This window comes from Erinaceus europaeus, chromosome X (genome assembly GCF_950295315.1).
Source record: "Erinaceus europaeus chromosome X, mEriEur2.1, whole genome shotgun sequence".
Classification (NCBI taxonomy): Eukaryota; Metazoa; Chordata; class Mammalia; order Eulipotyphla; family Erinaceidae; genus Erinaceus; species Erinaceus europaeus.
The window spans coordinates 118,090,077-118,108,916 of NC_080185.1; the positions used below are offsets into that span (position 1 = coordinate 118,090,077).

At 43.9% G+C, this 18,840-nt stretch overlaps 1 protein-coding gene across 1 annotated transcript in view; it reads left to right on the forward strand.

The window, feature by feature from the left end:
• MAP3K15 (mitogen-activated protein kinase kinase kinase 15) overlaps positions 1-18,840 on the forward strand; it is a 119,754-nt gene that overhangs the window by 10,720 nt on the left and 90,194 nt on the right. The window contains exon 2 of the mRNA XM_060182930.1: positions 12,447-12,586. Coding sequence (XP_060038913.1) covers positions 12,447-12,586 — 140 coding nt within the window. The remainder of the gene's footprint in view (positions 1-12,446; positions 12,587-18,840) is intronic.

Below are 18,840 nucleotides of genomic sequence, written 5' to 3' on the forward strand. Positions count from 1 at the left end.
TTTTTTCCCTTTTTTTTTTTTTTACCCTTGTTGCTATTGTTGTTGTTACTGGATAGGATGGAGAGAAATTGAGAGAGGAGGGGAAGACGGGGAGAGAAGATAGATGCCTGCAGAGATGCTTCACCACCTGTGAAGCGACCCCCCCCACACACAGGTGGGGAGCCGGATGCTCAAACCGGGATACTTGCACCAATCCCTGTACTTTGTGCCATGTGCACTTAACCTGCTGCACTACCCACCCAACCCACCTCTGAACCTCTTTTAAAAAGTCTCTAGATGGGGGTGGGGGTAGATAGCATAATGGTTATGCAAAGAGACTCTCATGCCTGAGGCTCTGAAGTCGCAGGTTCAGTCCCCTGCACCACAGTAAGCCTCTCCTCCCTTAAGCTGTCCCCTTGGTGGAGCAGACTGGAGGTGGTGTCTCAACTGATAAACTGCTGAACTGTTAGCAGTCACTTAATCTCTCCTTAGGCTCTTCTCTCCTCTCTGTCACCAGCCACATGTGTTTGTACTCACCAGTGATTTACTGGGTTCCTGTGGTCATTCTAGTCCTGTCTTGTTTCGGTCCCGGGTGGTCTCCTTTGGTATTCCTAGTTGATCCGGGAGAGGAGAGGAGAGGAGAGGAGAGGAGAGGGGAGGGGAGGGGAGGGGAGGGGAGGGGAGGGGAGGGGGGAGGGGACGGGAGGGGAGGGGAGGGGGGAGGGGAGAGGGGAGGGGAGAGGGGAGGGGAGGGGGGAGGAGAGGAGAGAGATCTGCTGCTCGTAGCTCCGCCTCTGGAAGTCCCGAAGCACCTTTCTGACACCAACCAGTCCCATTCATCCAACTTCTCTTGCTCTTTATTGTAACAGTCACACAGAGCCGATCTCAGAATGCAGCTGGCAGTATGCTATTTCTGCTTATTGGTAAGCTTGCTCAATAAAATGCAAAGCTATTTTATTATATTCTGATTACCACTGTTGCCCAGCACAACATCTCAGAATTCAGTGCACAGAGAGGGCTGTATGACAGCTCACCCGACTATGCATGAGATCCTGGGTTGGAGTCCAGCACCACATGAGAGAACCATGAACACACCAGGGGAGCTCCATAGATGGAGGAGCACTGCTGTGGTCTCTACTGTTTGTCTCTCTTCTCTCTCACTGAAAAATATCAAGCATACAGTACTGTACTGAGGAGGCCACCTAGTAATATCATGCATGTGTGAGGCCCAAGGTTCATTTCCTCAACCCTACAGGAAAGAAAAGAAGGGAAAGAGAGAGAGAGAGAGAGAGAGAGAGAGAGAGAGAGAGCGAGCAAGCAAGTGTGAAAAGCAGGACTGGGGATAAGTGTGGACACAGTGCCAAGAGAAATCCTCTAGTTTGGGTTCAAAAACCAGAATCAGGAAAGGGGACTTTCTCGTGCTCAGAAAGGACCTTGTCCGCTTTTTCCTCTGCTCTCATGTCTTCAGGACTCCCACTACCCACAGACATGACAGCAGAAAGAGTCAATGGCAGTGGTGGCCTCCAGGTGCCTGGAAGCTGAAAGGGGCCCCCTTTTCTCTGACTGACCCCCAGTGCTCTGGCTTCAGGGAAGAGTGGTGAATCTTGGCTACTTTTTCACTCTCTGAACTCCTGGCCTTGACCTGGTCACAGCTGTGGGAAGTGGTAGGCAGAGTAGGAGAACTAAAGCCCCTGTGCTCTCATCATAGATGGAACGTAGGAGCCCCAACAAGTAGGAATATAGGAAGGAGTGTGTGGACAAGGAAGAACTTGGAAAGAGCACCCACATAATTGTTTATGAACTCCTGAGCTTCCCCACACTGAGCTATTCATGCACGAATCTAATCCAAATTAATAGACCCAAGACAGGGACAGATAAATCACTGCCCGAGTATCAAAATGGCCACTAGGTGGACATAGGCGAGACGATCCAAGCAGCACTGAAAAGACTTTGAAATCACAACCAACACCGCAGCTGAAATGAACAGGGTACCCTGGACCCACCTGGCTTGCTCAAGCAAAAATATCAACAGATTCCCGTGAGATATAAACAAGACCCAGAATCTCACATGTAACATTTCAGATACAATCCAAAATTACTTGGCATACAAGGGGCAGGAAAGTTTCAGTTCACATGGGAATGAACAGTTAACAGAATCCAACAGCAAGATAATACAGACATCAGAAATACTCAAGGATGTTTTAAAAGCAGTATTATAAAAATCATCCAGATACTCCTATGTTCATCAGAGCACAATATAAACAAACAGGAAGAAATGGCTGCTAGGAATGGTGGAGCTGTGCAGATGCTGAGTCCCAGAAATAATCCTGGTGGCAAAAGTAAAAGTCCTGGTATATGCTACACTGTGGATGAACCTTAAAAACATGTTAAGTGGAAGAAACTAGTCACAAAAAAACCGTATATGACTCTAGCTGGATTTATATGAATAAGCGAGCCTACACAGAGGGTTGGCACAGTTGCCAGCGTCAGGGAAGAAGTGGCTGGGATGGAGAGTGTCTGTTCATGGGTTCAGGGTTCTTGGAGACTGGGTGTGTGATGCTGTATGCATGCTGAGAGCTGCACAACTGCATAAATACACTAAACCCACCAAACTACACTTTCAGTGGCTAAACCTCAATAAGATTGTTAGGGGGAGGGGGAAAACAGTTTTGCCACAGTCGTAGCAGCAACACTGTCCGTAATAGCCGGAAACCGAAAATGGCTCAAACATTCCACAGAAAACCAACTGTGGGATTAGTCTTACAGTGAAATATCATCTAGGAAGGAGAGCGGTCACTGTTAGCAACACCGAGGCAAGGTGGCGAACACAGGTGCCTGATGTTAAAAGGTACAAACTGTGCTGTTCCAATTATGAAGTACAGAAACAGGTTGTTTGATCCTAGTTAATCCATGTGGTGAGAAATTATGGCCATGGGGGAAGGGATCTAGGAAAGGATGCAACTACACAGGAGGCACTGCTGCTGCTGGCTTCTTTGCCCCTGATGCCGGGTACCTCGTGAGCACCGTCTGTGAGGTCAGGGCAGTGGACATTAAGACTGACCCTGGTCTGTCCATGCACTATACTTCAATCAAAAGGATTCAAAGCAGGGTTTCTTTTCCTCTCTTCCATTCCTGAGCACAGGGATGGAGTTAGGATGAAATCTCTAACTTTAAAACATAGAAGAGGGGAGTTGGGCAGCAGTGCAGGGGGTTACACACATGCAAAGCGCAAGGACCTACGTAAAGATCCCGATTCACCACTCTTCCCTGAAGCCAGAGCACTGGGGGTCAGTCAGAGAAAAGGGGGCCTCTCTCAGCTTCCAGGCACCTGAAGGCCACCACTGCCATTGACTCTTTCTGCTGTCATGTCTGTGGGTAGTGGGAGTCCTGAAGACATGAGAGCAAGAACCCTGGAGAAAAAAAAAAAAAGGTGCTTGGTCCAAGAAGGATGACAGAGGACCTAGTGGGGGTTGTATTGTTATATGGAAAACTGGGAAATGTTATGCATGTACAAACTATTGTATTTACTGTCGACTGTACAACATTAATTCCCCAATAAAGAAATTTTAAAAAAGGTGCTTGGTGGCCCTCCATTGAACCCCACCAGACAGCTTGCTTGTGAACAGGGAACAAAGGCCATGTTGGTGCTTAAAGTGATCGCCAAGCTGTCATTGGATCCCACAAGGTGAAAGTTTCAAGTCTTATTGGTTAGGCTCAGTTAATAAAGTGGCTTTGGGACCAGGTGGTGGCACACATGTGCAGGGACCTGGGTTCAAGCCTTTAGCCACCATCTGCAGGAGGAAACTTTTCAAACTGTAAAGTAGTGCTGGAGGTGTCTCTCTCTAACTCCCACTTCCCTGTAGGTTTCTGTCTCTATCCAGTAAAATAATAATAATATCCCAAAATGGCAGGGGTAGATAGCATAATAGTTATGCAAAGAGACTCTTGTGCCTGAGGCTCCGAAGTCCCAGGTTCAATCCCCCACACCACCATAAGCCAGAGCTGAACAGTACTATGGTAAAAGAAAAGAAAAAAAATATATATATATATGTCAAAAAATAAAATTTTTTTTCTGTTCTGAGAATGTGAATCTTATATCCATAATACTTGTTCTTGGTGAAAAGCAAATAGGAATGCTGGAAGATGGCTCAGAGGGTCAAGTACATACCTCATGCATGAGGCCCTGGGTGCGATCCCTAGCACCACTTGAAGCACCAAAGACAGCATTGGGAAGGGTACTAATAGATGGTGCTACATTGATTTGGTCTCTCCTCTCTTTTTCTCTTACTCCTCTAAAAAAAAAAAAAAAGCATAGAAAAAATGAAACAGGAAAAAAAATGAAGCAAGCTTAGCAGTATTACACATTCCCTGGCTCTACATTCAAGAGCAAGTAGGTAGCTTGTGTAAAGCCTGCAGCTGATGCTGTACGCTTGCCAGGAAGTAGACTCTGTCCATTCATTCTCTAAGAACCGTCTAAGAAAAATGAAATGGGTACAGCGGAGAGAAATAGCCCAGGGAAGCAGAAGGGATAAGGGTGAAGCAAAATGTCCCCATGTCCAGTACTGAGTCACCACCACTATCACCATGTGAACTCAGTTCCCCCCCCCCCAGAGCGAGGCAGACACCACGCTGGATGCATGATGAACACAGGGCATGCAAAAGTCCTAGCACCCAGTGATGATTATGAAGGAACAGTTGATTTTTGTGTCGAAAAAGAGGGTGTTATTGTTGAAGTTGATATAAAATTCATGAATCCTCTTGTATTGATTGGTATTCATCTTAGTGAGACAGGACAGATTAAGAAAGGCTGAGGGACCATTTCCTACAATTCGGTCATTGTAACAAATACTCCTCAGTAGCCTCTTAAGTTTTCAGTGGGAGTAGTCCTCCCAGCCCCAGCCCCACTCAGCTCTCCAGTAGTGCACATCTTGAAGGCAATGCCTGAGACAGGCTTTTGGGGAGAAGAGGTCATTGTCTGCTGGTCTCAAGAGCTGCCTGAGAAATGCCTCAAAATGCTCACACAGCTGAAGCACGTCGCAGTAGATCCTTGTAGAGAAGGGTTGTAGGAAGCTAAAAAGCAGCCTTCAGGCGATTCCAATACTGTGGTGAGTCGTTCAGAGGCTGCCTGGAAGCCAAGAGTTGGAACTGCGATGTGTGGCATCCTGGATGACAGTGATGATGAATTGGTACCATTTAAAGTGACAAGTGAGGGGGTCGGGTGGTGGCGCAGCAGGTTAAGCATACGTAGTATGAAGCGCGAGGATCCTGGTTTGAGCCCCTGGCTCCCACCTGCGGGGGGAGGTGGTGGTGGGTCACTTCACAAGTGGTGATGCAGGTCTGTAGATGTCCATCTTTCTCTCTTCCTCTCTCCTCCTCCTTTCCCCTCTCAATTTCTCTCCTATAAAATAAAATAAAATAAAATAAATATAAAATGGCCACCAGGAGCAGTATATTCATAGTGCAGGCACCGAGCCCCCGTGATAACCCTGGAGACAAAATAAATAAATAAATAAATAAATATATAAAATAAAAGTGACAAGTTCAAACTCCAGTCTCTCCGGAAGTTAGAGTTGAGCATCTCTGAAGATGATGATGATACAAGTTGGGGTCAGGCAGAGAGACACCTGATTGAACGCTCATGTTACCACATGCAAGGATCTGGGTTCAGTCCCCCTAGTCCCCACTTGCACTGAGGGATGCTTTACAAACTGTGGAGCAGGTCTCTCTCTCCCTCTCTATATCCCCCTTCCCTCTCAATTTTGCTGTCTTTATCAGATAATAAATAAATATATAAAAGAAAATGTTTTTTAAAAAACTTCTTTAAAAAATTAATTGAAAAAAAGAATAAAGTGACCAGTCCACCTTAGCATGTGGTGTGACACTACACATTTCTCTGCATTCTTAGTTAGAAGAGCGACATATACAAATGGATGTGAGAGTGGCTTATATCACGGTACCTTTCAGCTTGCAGATATTTCACTGAATGGTCTGAAATGAGGTGCGGCGAGTCCCCCATGAATAATATAATTTGCTTATAGATGGCAGCTCTCTCTCTGAATAAAAAAACGGGGATAGGTGGTAGCTCACACCAGTGAGCACACACATTACCATAGGCTAGGACTCAGGTTCAAGCCCCTGGGCCCCACCTGCAAGGAGAGAAGTTTCACAAGCATTGAGGCAGTGCTGCAGGTATCTCTTTATGTCTCCCTCTCTGTCTTCCCCTTAGATCTGTTTCTCTGTCTCTATTGAAAAGAAAGAAAAGGGGGAAATGGCTACTGGATTTGTTGTGTAGGGACTAACCTAGAAATAACCCTAGTGGCAATGAAGAAAAAAGAAAAAAACAGGCATAGCTTGATCATACTTGAACAGTTATAAAAACGATTGAACTTTGGCCATTCTTACCAAAAGGAAAGCAGAATACAGAGCACCCAATATGGCTTCCTGGGGTTTTTTGCTTGTTGCTGCCCCTCTTCCAGTTGCAACTTGATACTCTCGACAAGTGGTACCTGTAGGAATTGGCGCTCTGGTAAGGATTGCTAGATTGACCAGCCCCTTCAAGACTAGAGCATTGCATTTAAAGGACACTTTACAGCATCTCTCCCCCCCCCCCCCCGACCTGACTGAGTATTTTGAAAACGAGCAACAGTGGCTGGAGTGAGATTTGAACTACTGCAGGAGTTAGGAGAGCAGGTGCCTCTGTCCAGTGAACTTGGATTCTGCTGTTCTCAGACGGCATTTGAATGGCCCTTGTTACTGTTAAGTCCAATCCGATATTTTAAAAATATCTCCTGTAGAGAAATTTATTCTAAGATCCAGTTCTCTTTCTTTAGACACCACCATTCTCATTATTTCTTTTTGCTGCTGGGAGAGGGATATACTTACAGATAACCAGACACTTATTTAAATACTGACACAAAACCCTGTGCTAACAGTCATTTGTCATCATTTCATTTAATGATGCTTTGCCTGGGAAATCAGATACTTTTAAGCGGTATCAGAAAATTACAAGTTTATTTTTTGCTTATAAACATTTAAAAAATAAGTTGAGGTGTAATTGCCTTCAGGGTTATCGCTGGGGCTCAGTGCCTGCTTGATAAATCTACCTCTTCCAGAAGCCACTTTTTGTTGATAGAGGTAGAGAAATTGAGATAGGAGGGAGAGATAAAGAGAGAGACCTGCAGCTCTGATTCACAGCTAGTGAAGCTTACCCCAGCAGATAGACTGGAGGCTTGAACCCAAGTCTGCACATGATTATGATTGTGCTTTACAGGGTATGCCACCACTCAGCCATGCCATCAAAAGTTTTTTGTCTAAAACCTTACGTATCATTATTCATCTCATTCCTTACCTTGTAGTGAGGTAATTGTGTTTGCTTCTTAAGTTGTCTGGTAGGTTTTAATTCAAACACTTACCTGCTAGGGGTATATTTTAATAGGAGCTTTGGCTTTTTAAAAATATATATATTTATTCCCTTTTGTTGCCCTTGTTTTATTGTTATAGTTATTATTGTTGTTGTTGTTGTCATCATTGTTGGATAGGACAAAGAGAAATAGAGAGAGGAGGGGAAGACGGGGAAAGATAGACACCTGCAGACCTGTTTCACCACTAGTGAAGTGACTCCCCTGCAGGTGGGGAGCTGGGGGTTCGAACCGGGATCCTTATACTGGTCCTTGCACTTTGTGCCATGTGTGCTTAACCCACTGTGCTACTGCCCAACTCCCGGAGCTTTGGCTTTTTATGGTCTCTGATGTGGTATCTCTTCTTGTGGTTTGTTAAAGAGGGAGGCAGGGTCGTGTGTGTGTGTGTGTGTGTGTGTGTGTGTGTGTGTGTGTGTGTTCCTCAACCAGGAGTCAAGGTTGCTAGGTGCATAGGATGTATTCAGGAATGAACATCTGAATTTTATTCCTTTTTTTTTTTTCCACCAGTGATCTCTATGCCTAGGGTTTATCTTGATAAATAAGTGAGCTGTATTGGTCCCAATTTTTTTATTAATTAATTAATTTCCTTTTTTTGCCCTTGTTGTTTTCTTTTTGTTGTAGTTAGTATTATTGTTGTTATTGATGTTCTCGTTGTTGGATAGGACAGCAAGAAATGGAGAGTGGAGGGGAAGACGGAGAGAGAGATAGACACCTGCAGACCTACTTCACCGCTTGTGAAGCAACTCCCCTGCAGGTGGGGAGCCGGGGGCTTGAACCAGGATCCTTATATGCTGGTCCTTGCGCCTTGAGCCACGTGTGCTTAACCCACTTCACTCCCCCAATTTGGTTTTTCATAATATTTAGTATATGTAAATATGATAGTTGAGTTGGTATCTTAGAAGTTTTCAAAAAATAAGCTGGTGTGAGCAGTTATGCAATTAGAATTTCATGCCTGAGGCATCAGAGTTTCAAACCCCAGTACCACAAGAAGCCAGAATTTAGCAATGTTCTGATTAAAATGAATGAATGGATGGATGAATGGATGAATAAATGGATGAATGAATGAATGAGTGAACTGGTTGATTATGGTTGTACATAGACCCTCAAAGTACACCTAGTCTACTGGCTTGAGTGACATATGTCAATGACAAACTCTATCTTTGAGTTTGAATTTTCCTACTGACATGAATCACCAGGAATTTAGTTTAGAGTAGCAATATCAGTCTGTCCTGTGTTAATTAGGCCCTATCTAATGTCTTTCCTGTCCCTTGGCTGAGCCAAGGAGAGATTCCTATCAGAGAGGGTGAAACCAGTGTACAGATCCCCGCAGAGAATGCTGAAAAAGATAAAGAAGAAACTCATATCACCAGATTAAAAATCTATTCAGTGATAAGTTTCTCTGCCAAGGTGCAGGTGACTAAGAGGTGGCTGTCCTTCCTCCTTTCTCTTCCTCTGCTGGCTTCCTTTCCTTTATTAACTAGTTATAGTGGTCCCCTGCCCTTGGAGCTGCCTTCTTCACAGCAGCACCATGAACACACTCTTTAATTTGAGCACGTCATTGAGCCCAGGGAACAATCATACAGACAGAATGTCTAATTTGCTCAGCAGCGGTGTGAGTTTTTGACTCTGAGCAAATGTCTGTGGGGAATAGTTACACATTTGAGATCATTTAAGCAGGCTGAGCTATGAAGTGTTCACTCTGTAGGATGGTTTGTCCTTTCTTTTTTTTTTTAATTTTTTATTATCTTTATTTATTGATTGGATAGGGACAGTCAGAAATTGAGAGGGAAGGGAAGGATAGAGAGGATGAGAGACAGAGAGACACCTGCAGCCCTGCTTCACCACTCGTGAAGCTTTCCCCCTGCAGGTGGGGGCCGGGGACTTGAACCCGGGTCCTTGCGCACTGTAACGTGTGCGCTCAGCCAGCTGCGCCACCGCCCGGCCCCCTAGGTTTGTCCTTTCTTTAGCAAGGACCTCTAAATGATGAATATGGATATGACAGTCTCCTACTGAAAACTCCGGTGTCTTTAGCATTGGAGTTTGATTTGCTAGCTCAGACTTTGGGTCTGCCTTAGGCCAGGTAGGGAAAGACTTGCCATGAAAGTGTGTTAGACCCTGGTTTCTGGGAAAGGAAATTATGGAAAGTCAAAAGCACTGTCAATCCCATAAAATCGGACATAAAATCAGTTAATAGTTTGACAAAACCTGATCTTGTTACACAGGAGCTGTTTGCATACTCATCTTTGACAAAGAATGGGAACACGGTAGTGTTTATGAACTGCAGATAAGTCTGTTGTGAGATTGGGTTTCATATGAGAAGAGAACAAGTGAAACACACACAGTGGGCAGGCAGGGGTGTACCTGGTTTAGTGCACAAGTTGCAATGTACAAGGACCAAGATTCAAACCCCTAGTCCCCACTTGCAAGAGGGAGGCTCCCTCAGTGGTGAAGCAGTGCTGCAGGTGTGTCTGTCTCTTTCCCTTACCTCATCCCTCTCAATTCCTCCATTTCTATCAAATAAAGAAATGAATGCATTTAAAAAATATTTATTCTCTTTTGTTGCCCTTGTTTTATTGTTGTCGTCATTGTTGGATAGGACAGAGAGAAATGGAGAGAGGAGGGGAAGACAGAGGGGAAGAGAAAGATAGACTCCTGCAGACCCGCTTCACCACTTGTGAAGCAACTCCCCTGCAGGTGAGGAGCGGGGGACTTGAATTGGGATCCTTACGCTGGTCCTTGTGTTTTTTTTAACTTAAAATTTTTTTATATTTATTTATTTTTCCTTTTGTTGCCCTTGTTTTTTTTTTCCTTGTTTTTTATTTTTGTTGTAGTTATTGTTGTTGTTATTGATGTCGTCGTTATTGGATAGGACAGAGGGAAATGGAGAGAGGAGGGGAAGACAGAGGGGGAGAGAAAGACACCTGCAGACCTGCTTCACCACCTGTGAAGTGACTCCCCTGCAGGTGGGGAGCCGGGGGCTCGGAACCAGGATCCTTATGCTGGTCCTTGTGCTTCGTGCCATGTGTGCTTAACCACCTGCAGGGGAGTCGCTTCATAAGCGGTGAAGCAGGTCTGCAGGTGTCTCTTTTCTCTCCCCCTCTCTGTCTTCCCCTCATCTCTCCATTTCTCTCTGTCCTATCCAATAAGGATGACATAAATAACAACAATAATAACTACAACAACAATAAAAAGGGTAACAAAAGGGGAATAAATAAATATTAAAAAATAATAATGAAATAAAATAAAAATAACCTTGATGGCAGGGAAAAAACAGAATTAAGAAAAATTGATGGGTCACTGTAGAATTAATGATTGAAATGCTTTTAGCCAGATAATGAAAAATGCTTATTTCTGAAGAATCTGCCTTATTTCTGAAGAATTTGCCTCCTCTTGGGTCATGAAAATAAGTAACACAACCATTATTTGGAAGATACTATAGTCAGGTGCTGGCCAGCGATGGCAGGCTGTATGTACCACAGTGGCCCCAAGGCTAGCCTCAGTGTACCATTTTTATCCTTAAACTGTATTTGATCCTTATGCCATATTTTTACTGTAGGTTTCCCCTCATACCTAGAAATGTGTCCAGGCACACAAATACTATTGTCAGAGTCTCAGAGTGTATAGTTCAGATGTAGGGAAACTTGTCAGCCAAGGATCATTTGGATATTTATAATGTCAGTCACAGGCCATGCAAAATTATAAATTTAAAATTCAGCACTTACTGTTACTATGAAAAAAAACTCCAGTTGCATTGGCAGGGCTAAACCAAATGATTTTGTGGGTCAGACCCAGTGCATGGGCCAGATGTTCCTCACTCTTGGTGTAGCTCTACTGTAGGATGTTTGCACGAGGATGAAATGACTTACCACACTCAGAACATATCCCCCTCATTACAAGATGCACAACTATACAAGTTTTTATTAAGAACACTTTTGATTTTTTCATAATAAGAGGAAACTAAGATCCCTACCATTGACTATTTCATTGCTTCAAGGTAGTGCCAGTCTTCTAGATGTGACCTCAAGAACCCTTTGCCCCCTGTCACCTACTAACCCTTCAAGGGCCATCTTCTCTGCTGTTCTGGGTCTGTCTGTGAAATGATTGAAGTGATCATTTGCAACACCCTTTCCCTTCCCTTATCCACCCACCATCTGGGAATCTGGAATGGAAAGGAAAAAGCAAACAAACAAAAAAACCCGAATGTTAATGGGCCTGTGCAGTTCAAAGCTGTTATTCAAAGACGACTGTATTTATGTAAAACTTAAATGACCTGTAAACTTTTTAGGAATTCATATGCCAGAATACGTACTACGCACACAACCATTAGACTCAGAGACCAGGATAGAGAAGTTTTCTGGGTTGGCGGCAAGAGAGATGTGACTGGGAACTGTATGTAGTTACTACTCTTTTTTGAGTTGTGTGATGGGTGAGTGGTATTCTACTTTTATTATTATTATTTTTTTTGCCTCCAAGGATATCGCTGGGGCTTGGTGCCTGCACTACGAATCCATTGCTCCTGGAGGCCATTTTTCCCCATTTTTGTTGCCCTTGTTATCCTTGTTATCGCTGTTGTTGTTGGATAGGACAGAGAGAAATCGAGAAAAGTAGGGAAGAGAAGGAGAAAGAGAGAGAGAGGAAGAGAGGGAGTGGGAGGGAGAGAGGGACCTGTAAATCTGCTTCACCACTTGTGAAGTGATCCCCCTGCAGGTGGGGAGCCAGGGACTCGAACCGGGATCTTCACACCAGTCCTTGGCGCTTCACACCATGTGTGCTTAACCCACTGCACTACCACCCAGCCCCCGCTACTTTATACTTTGTATGTAAAGTTGGGTTCTTTGCACATGATATAGTTCCTAACAGAAATAACATAAGCCCATAAGCAGTTTGCAGGTGAAAACGCTACATTCCCAGCATGTTGAATGAGGGTTTGAATTTAGAAAAAGAGATCCTTGTGGCTTTTCCTCCATAATTGGTCTGGTAGTTTTGATCAGACCATTCCTCATTTCTACAAGCTCTTGCTCTAGCCCATTCTCACCTTGGTCATTACAGATGTTGCCGTGGTGGACATGAGTGATGTCTCCAGACAGCCTTCACTCTTCTATCACCTTGGAGTCCGGGAGAGTTTCGACATGGCCAACAATGTGATCCTGTACCATGACACTGATGCCGACACTGCTCTCTCACTGAAGGTAGTGGGAATTGCCCACCTTCCCCTGCATGCTTACTAGGGGGAAGGCAGATGGAAATTTAAGTCCCGCAGAGGAGGTTGGAGAAGAAACAGTGCAGCTTCACATGCAGTCCTGCCCTCCTCATACCAGGTCCTCATTCACACAGATGCCTCCAGACCGCTGAGTGCACGCAAGCTTCAGATGTGTGTTTGCGGATAACATGAGCACTCCCAGGCAATGTAGGGAGACGAAGGCAGAGCTCCTATTAGTTTCTATTGAAGCAAACACACCACTCTTGAGTCCTTAAGAAATTAATTTGGGGGCCAGGTGGTGGTACACTTGTTTAAGTGCACACATTACAGTGCACAAGGACCAGGGTTCAAGCCTCTGGTCCCCACTCGCAAGGGAAAAGCTTCATAAGTGGTGAAGTAGGACCGCAAGTATCGCTGTCTCTTTCCCTCTCTATCTCCCTCTTCCTTCTCAATTTCACTTTTTCTATCCAATAATAAAATATTTTTTAAAAGAAATTAATTTGATCCAAACCTATCCAGAAAAAAAAATCAGTTCTCAGTTTGGGTTTTGTATATTCATTGGTTACCAAAATAGACAAAATCTTTAGCAGAGGTATAGTCAGAATTAAATGTTACTTTACCCTCAGTTTTTTTTCCCACTTCCTATTTAGGCTGAATAGTGGGTTATAAGATTGTAAGATTTAAATTGTATAGCTTCACACCATACCTGTTGGGTAGTATGCCAGCTCCCCCTGGCTTCTGCTTAACCAAACACCAGTATGCCTGTATAAGGGATTGGGTTGATCCCATTCAAAACGGTCTATTTACATAAGTCACTTTTACATTTACATAAAGCACCACACTCCCTCCAGGGCATTAGTGGTTTAGTGGTAAAATTCTCACCTGCTCTGCCCCCTCTCCTTGTCACACCCTGATCCTCTCCTTGTCACACCCTGATCTTCCACCAGTCACTTTTCACTCCACCCTCTCTATGTCACATCCTGTTTCCACCCTACTTGGAGAGTATAAAAACAGCTGCTCTTCTGATTAAAGACACTTGGAAATTGCTTTCCGGCTCCGAGGGTTCCAGAGTGTATCTCCTGCGAAGTTAGTGCGGCACGAGTTCCTGATCCCTCTCCCACGCAGCAGCCTAGATCGGCTCCAGTTGAATTCTCTCCAACCCAGAGAGCACTAGCTCGGGAAGAAGCACCCTCAGGCTATCCCGGCACATACCCTCCACCAAAGTTCTGTGTCACCGCCCTTCCACCTCCCACCATAGTTCTCACAAGTCCTAGAAAGTTTGCTTGCTTGCTTTGTTTGGGTTTTTTGCAAGTTTATGTTTATCAGTTCCCTAGGTTCCATGCGTGAGTGAAACCATCCAGTAGTTGTCTTTCTTTTAATTTTCTAAACATATTTTTTAAAGGTATATTCCTTTTTTTATTAATTTTTTTATATTTATTTATTCCCTTTTGTTGCCCTTGTTGTTTTATTGTTGTAGTTATTATTGTTGTTGTCGTTGTTGGATAGGACAGAGAGAAATGGAGAGAGGAGGGGAAGACAGAGAGGGGAGAGAAAGATAGACACCTGCAGACCTGCTTCACCGCCTGTGAAGTGACTTCCCTGCAGGTGGAGAGCCAGGGTTCGAACCGGGATCCTTATGCTGGTCCTTGTGCTTTGCGTCACCTGCGCTTAACCCGCTGCGCTACAGCCCGACTCCCTCTAAACATATTTTATGATTCGCTTCCTTTCATGAGAGAGAATGACCAGACCATTGCTCATGTTTAGCATTATGAAGTGCCAGGGTTTGAACTGGTACGTCTTGAATGCAAATCTTGTATATTCCCTCTTCACTGTCTTCACAAGTCTCAGCTTTTTTTTTTAATTTAATTTTTTATTTATAAAAAGGAAACATTGACTTAACCATAGGATAAGTGGGGTACAACTTCACACAGTTTCCACCACCAGAACTCTGTATCCCATCCCCACCCCTGATAGCTTTCCTATTCTTTAACCCTCTGGGAATATGGACCAAGGTCATTGTGGGATGCAGAAGGTGGAAGGTCTGGCTTCTGTAATTGCTTCCCCGCTGACCATGGGCGTTGACAGGTCGATCCATACTCCCAGCCTGTCTCTCTCCCTAGTGGAGAAGGGCTCTGGGGAAGCGGAGCTCCAGGACACATTGGTGGGGTTGTCTGTCCAGGGAAGTCTGGTCGGCATCATGCTAATATCTGGAACCTGGTGGCTGAAAAGAGAGTTAACATACAAAGCCAAACAATTTGTTGAACAATCATGAGCCTAAAGGCTGGAATAGTGCAGATGAAGAGTTGGGGGGGGGGTCCTCCATTTTGTAGATAACTAGTAGGCATATTTTTTAAAAGTTTTTAAAAAATATTTATTCCCTTTTGTTGCCCTTGTTGTAGTTATTATTATTGTTGTTGTTGATGATGTCATTGTTGTTGGATAGGACAGAGAGAAACTGAGAGAGGAGGGAAAGACGGGGGAAAGAAAGACACCTGCAGACCTGCTTCACTGCTTATGAAGCGACTCCCTTGTAGGTGGGGAGCTGGGGGTTCAAACTGGGATCCTTGTGCTTTGCGCCACCTGTGCTTAATCCGCTGCACTACCGTCCAACTCCCGCTAGTAGGCATATTTTAGTTATATTCCAAAGGACCTGTGGCTATACTAATGGATTTTTTTTTTTTGCCTGAGCCTGAAATCTGATATGCAGGTGGATCCTAATTATTGTCTGGGGAGGTGATGTCATGGCTGGCAGAAGGACCAGAAAGCTGCATCAGGGAAGAGAGTAGCTCCCAAATATGGGAAAGGTGTATAAATATTGTTGACTGTAAACCCCATCGATTTGATCTGATCTGAGGCCCATGTTCAGCTTAGGAGTTTATGTGACCTCTGCATCCCTGTAGATCTGAGCTCACATTCTGTGGTCATGAGTTGGAACATTGCAAGCTGCCCCAATATCAGGACCCACCTTCCTCAGGTGTAGCATAGAGTATATTGTCTAGCCTCCCTTTGGAGGATGGAACATTCTCTACCATTGTTGATCCAAGTTGAGGTCAAGGTCCTATGGGGGCCCACAAAGGATTCTATTATGTTGTTCCTAATAGGAATGACCAGTAACAAAGGAGAGAGGGATTTATTCGAGGTCTAGGCCCATCATGTCTGTTTGGGAATCTCAGGACTCCCCGAATAGGGCCCCAGCTGATGGGGTAGCCTGATAGTGACTAAAGAGTCATCGTTAAAGTATGCTAGTCTCTTGCCCACATTTAGCTTTTGCAGTCCTTGCTTTGATGAGGTTAGCTTTGGAGTGAGAGCGCTCTAATAGGAAGTAGGTGAGGAGGGTATCTTAAGTCTAAGTAGACACTATTTCATTATGAACTTGATACTGACTCACTACAGTTTATTGCATATTTTTGCTTTCAGGTATATATTTTGCCCTAATTTATGGATACATGTAAACATATGTTCTATATTATGGGACCTGGCCTATATCTTTAGTGACTTTGTTAGAAAGTGAACCTCCTGGAATGGAATTAGAGAATCCTATGAAAGGAAAGGTCTCACCCGAGTAATGAGGCTGAAGGGTTGACATTCCATGCCTGATGTCTCTGGACACAGTCTGTAGTGAAGCATGCTGAGGTGGTACTCCTTGTGTTGATTAGGTTGGGATCGGCGGATGCAATATCATTTGGTATGAATTGATAGAAGCATGCAGGAAAGTGAGCCCCACCCTAGAGATTCCAGGACTGGGGGAAATATAGGCTCTACAGAGGATGCTGGAGGTTCCTGCTGTCTTAGGGTTTAAGAAGACAATAGTTATTGCTATAATCACATTATTTGGCAATTGGGTTAACTTTGAAATATCCCTTTGTTAGGATTTGCTGTGTCATACACAACATCACCATAATTTATGTCCTTTAACATTATTTGTATATAGCTTTAACAAGTCTCAGCTTTTTAAAAGTTAGGATTGTATTGGTTTATAACACTTCAGGAGTGCAGCTTCACACCTCTGTGTAACAAGTCTCACCACACCTACTCCCCAAGTTCTAGTGCAAGTCTATGATCAGACTGACCCTTCCCTTCTTCTCACACCTTCCTTTTCTCCTTTGGTAACCTTTCTTTTGTCCTGTAGAATCTGTAAGTCTTCTGTTCACATGCTTTGGCTATTTATATTCCACATGTGAGTGAACCTCTGTGACATTTACCATAGGAGCTTTACCAATTTACATTCTCACCAATAATGTACAGGTGTTTCTATTGCTGTAGCTCTAGCTCGCTTTTTATCACCCCCAGGTTTATTGCTGAGGCTTGGTGCCCGCACTACGAATCCACTGCTCCCAGGGGCCATTTTTTCCTTTTTTAATTTTTATAGGACAGAAATTGAGAGGGGAAATGTAGAGAGGGAGAGAGAGAAAGATGGACATCTGCAGACCTGTTTCACTACTTGTGAAGCTTCTCCCCTGCAGGTGGAGAGTGGAGATTTGAACCCAGGCCTTTGCACATGGTATCATGTGCACTCAACCAGATGTGCCACTGCCTGTCCCCCTATAAGAGTTTGTCTTTCTGTTCATACCCTCATCGATAATTTTTTTAGTCTTTCTGGTAAAGGCCATTCTCACAGTGAGATTTGGTTTTGTATTTTCATATATATGTATTTTTTTTTTACCAGAGCACTCTTCAGCTCTCTCTCTGTGTGTGTGTGTGTGTGTGTGTGTGTGTGTGTAGGATTGAACCTGGGACTTTGGAGACTCAGGCATGAGAGTCTCTTTGCATAACCATTACCCTATTTCCCTTGCCCCTAATAATATTTTTCATGTGCCTGTTGACCATCTGTATGTCTTCTTCAGATAAGTCTCCATTCAGATCTTCCTCCTGCTTTGGATTGGTGTTGAGTTGTATGAGTTCTCTATATAGTAACCTCTTGTCATATGTATAATGTGTGAATATCTTCTCCCAGTCATTAAGTTGCCCTTTTATCTGAAGTTTTTCGAGAGAGAAAGAGGGTGGACGTTCTATGCGTGGTGCTATCCATTGTGCTCCCATGTGATGCTACCATTTGAACCCAGGATCTGACACATGGAAAGCACATGCTTTTACTGTGTGAGCTATTGTGCGCGCACACACACACACACAAAATCAGAAAAAAGAAAAACAGACCTAAAAACCCAAGTGTTGATGAACAGTTCAGTAATTGAAATTTTTTAAATATTTTTTGTGGGGGATCGGGCTGTAACACAGCGGGTTAAGCGCACATCGTGTGAAACTTGAGGATTGGCGTAAGGATCCCGGTTCGAGCCCCCGGCTCTCCACCTGCAGGAGCAAGTAGTGAAGCAGGTCTGCAGGTGACTGTCTTTCTCTCCCCCTCTCTGTCTGTCTTCTGCAGGTGTCTGTCTTCCCCCATCTCTCTCCATTTCTCTGTCCTATCCAACAACAACAACATAACAACAACAATAATAACCACAAAAACATTAAACAAAAGGGGGGAAAAGCCTCCAGGAGCAGTGGATTCATGAGTGCAGGCACCGAGCCCCAGCAATAACCCTGGAGGCAAAAAATAAATACATAAATAAATAAAAATAAATTATTTTGGTAAAATTGATGAGAGCTTTTTTGGATAACATAGGACTTAAAACATGTTTGTATTTACAAAATGTGAATGTCTGAGGTAGATTATTATAAAATTCAGCTAACATTAATGTTGACTGTCTTAGCATTAGTCAGCAAAGCCTGGTCTGTGTTAAAACACTTCAGGACTAGTCTTTTTCGCAAAGTATTACTCAACCTTGACTGCACTCGACAATCATCTGCAGTGCTTTTAAATATCCTGGTACTCAGTCCATACCTTAGACCAATCACATTACTCTCTGGAAGATTGTTTCCAACCTTCCAACTGTGCAGCCAGAGCTGTGTGGTTCAGAGTTAGCCTTTGTGGGCACCATCTGAGTGCTCAGCTCCCTTAGCATTCAAAATCAATAGCACAATTTTTTGATGGCAGAATTGGTGCTGATATTTAATATTGAATAGGTGTTTCTGGATTCCTTTTTCATTTGAGATTGTTGCCTGATAGAAATACCACTGACTTGTGGTCCGGGAGGTGGTGCAGTGTATAAAGCACTAGACTCTCTAGCATGAGGGCCTGAGTTGGCAATGCACAGGGAGGGCATCTAGGAGAGAGTAAGGCAGCATGCAACAAAGGTTATAGAAAATTTATTGCAATAAACAAGTTAAGAAATAGAAATAGTCACC